A 2,203-nucleotide genomic window follows, 5' to 3' on the forward strand; every position below is an offset into this window, starting at 1 on the left:
AAATTCTTTCCTTCCCCATTAAGAGTTTCCAGAGATAAGACCATCCCCACTTCCTTCACAAATGCAAATATCTCTCATCAAAGTGCAAGCAAATTCCAGTCCTTGGAGCCTGCTTCTCCTCTGCAATTTTAAAATTAATTAGCCTAAAGTCCTCATCATACTTAACTCAATGCTGATCCTATCTACCTGTGGATAGAATCAGATCCCACATGACTACCCTTCACCCTGCCCCATTTGAGCTCCCATCTGAAAATTCAGGTTGTTACCTGCTTTCCTGGCCAGCAGGACATAAGACCGCAGGTGCCAACATGCGCCTGCCTGGGTTTGAATACTTTCATAGAGCAGGTCACAGAAATTAGGAAAACCTTTTATTTATTAACATCTATGTGGAAGAGATGCATAGAGTCACATATTTGCAGAAGGGATGAGGAGCTCGTAGATCCTCCCTGGATGTGCCACTTTCCCTAAACTTCCACATATTCACCAACATGAAGTCTGTGTGAATGTCCTTTTGTTGTCTAATGGAGATTTCATCACATAGGCATAGTCAATTAGATCATTAGTGGTTACAAATTGAATGCAATGTTCAGCCCCTCTCCACCCATCCTCAAACACCCTAGCATTGGAGGCAGAGACGTGCCTGAAACTCTCAAGCCCCACATGACACAATGGTTCTCTGTGGCAACCAGATCCCACCCTCAGGGCCTTCCAAGGACTTCATCTTGCTAGCTTCAATTACAGTGGCCTTCAAAGGGGCCTGTGATGAATAACAGGTGACAAGCCATTTCAGCTGTCTTGTTTTGGACTTGTTTCAGAGATTGAGGACTCAAGTAATGATTATAATAAAATATAGCCCATATGGCTCTCATATGGGCGTTTACAGGAATCTTAGGTTCTGCATGACAGAATAAATATGAAGACATTTAATATTATATAACTCCAAGAGCATACAGCATTGACAGCGCTAAGATGTTGAGCAAATCTATATTCCCCTCTTCTGCAAACTTACTGATTATGGAAAACCTTCCTTTTGATGGGTCTGGCTTCAAGGGTTATATGTTTTACCCTGGGACAGCAACACACCTGCTTCCATTTTACTGTCCCCGGCATGTCACTGGCTGCTCACCCCATTTGTCCTAGTACCCATAATTCTGAGTTAGTTCAGCAAAAAATGAAAAGGAGAATCTCATCCTTCTCAGTTGCTGCTCTATCATGTAAGATCGCCATCAGCTCACCACCCCCTCTTTTTGGTGCTAGGATCTCAGTTTTCTCCTGTTCCCCACATTTTTTTCCTTCAAACCAATGTTTTATTGAATTCAAGTGTAGGCAGATGTGTGTATAAACTGCTGTGAAGACTGGGGTAGCTGCAGGCCAGGCACAGCTGTTAGTAGTCTCTGGAACTCACTATGATCACTAAAATGCATGGAAAAAGATCAGTCAGCCAGAGGCAAGACATAATGAAGAATGTAGTCACGATGAAGCCCATGACCAGGGCGCAGATGTTCAGGAACTTGCCCATGGATGCATAGTTCTGGGCCCAAGTCACGTCACCTACCATCTTCCAGTCCCTAGACTTCATGGAGTAGATGAATGCCATGAAGCCCAGGCAGCAGCACCAGTACGTAAAAAGCGTGTTGAACAGGGACCAGAAAATGTGCTCGGGCACAGAGGTCTCGCTGCGGATGTTGATCACAGTGGTCATCACGGGAGCTGAGCTCTGGGGCACCCCCAGCATGGATGCCTCATGCTCCTCCTTAAGCATCTCCTAGGTCGGGGGGACACCAGTGTGGGTGCCACAGACAAAGGTCTGGGAGGTGCTGTTCGTGGTGCTGGGTTGGAGCGAGCTGTGGTCCAGAGGCTTAGCAGTGGTCAGTGGGATGTTCCCCACATTTTGGGTCCCCTAGCGTAGATAGCATGTCCCTTCCTACTAGGGGGGTTAATGGGGCAAACTGGTACACACAGTAGTGAATTCTTCAGCAGTTTGATCCTGTTTCATAGCCCCTGGGCTACAAAAATCTTTGTGCCTCTCTTTTCCTGAGGACTCTGTCACTTCCTCCTCCATTCAGAGATATTTCCCTTTGGGGCATTCGACAAAAATAACAAGGCTCCACTATGGAGCAGAGATTCAACCAACTCTCCTCTTTCTGCAAAGTCACCTGGGCATCCTGGACCCAATCAGGAAACACCGCAGCAACATCACATC

General features: G+C 46.3%; 1 protein-coding gene across 1 annotated transcript; it reads right to left on the reverse strand.

Annotated features, from left to right (window-relative positions):
- Positions 1 to 1,405: 1,405 nt before the first annotated feature.
- LOC124232454 (interferon-induced transmembrane protein 2-like) lies at positions 1,406 to 1,762 on the reverse strand (the record flags this gene model as incomplete). The annotated part of the gene is made up of 1 exon (XM_046649425.1): positions 1,406 to 1,762. A coding segment is annotated over exon 1 (357 nt), but the record flags the coding sequence as incomplete, so codon positions are not given.
- Positions 1,763 to 2,203: the final 441 nt, after the last annotated feature.

This window comes from Equus quagga, unplaced genomic scaffold, assembly GCF_021613505.1.
Source record: "Equus quagga isolate Etosha38 unplaced genomic scaffold, UCLA_HA_Equagga_1.0 HiC_scaffold_63_RagTag, whole genome shotgun sequence".
Classification (NCBI taxonomy): domain Eukaryota; kingdom Metazoa; phylum Chordata; class Mammalia; order Perissodactyla; family Equidae; genus Equus; species Equus quagga.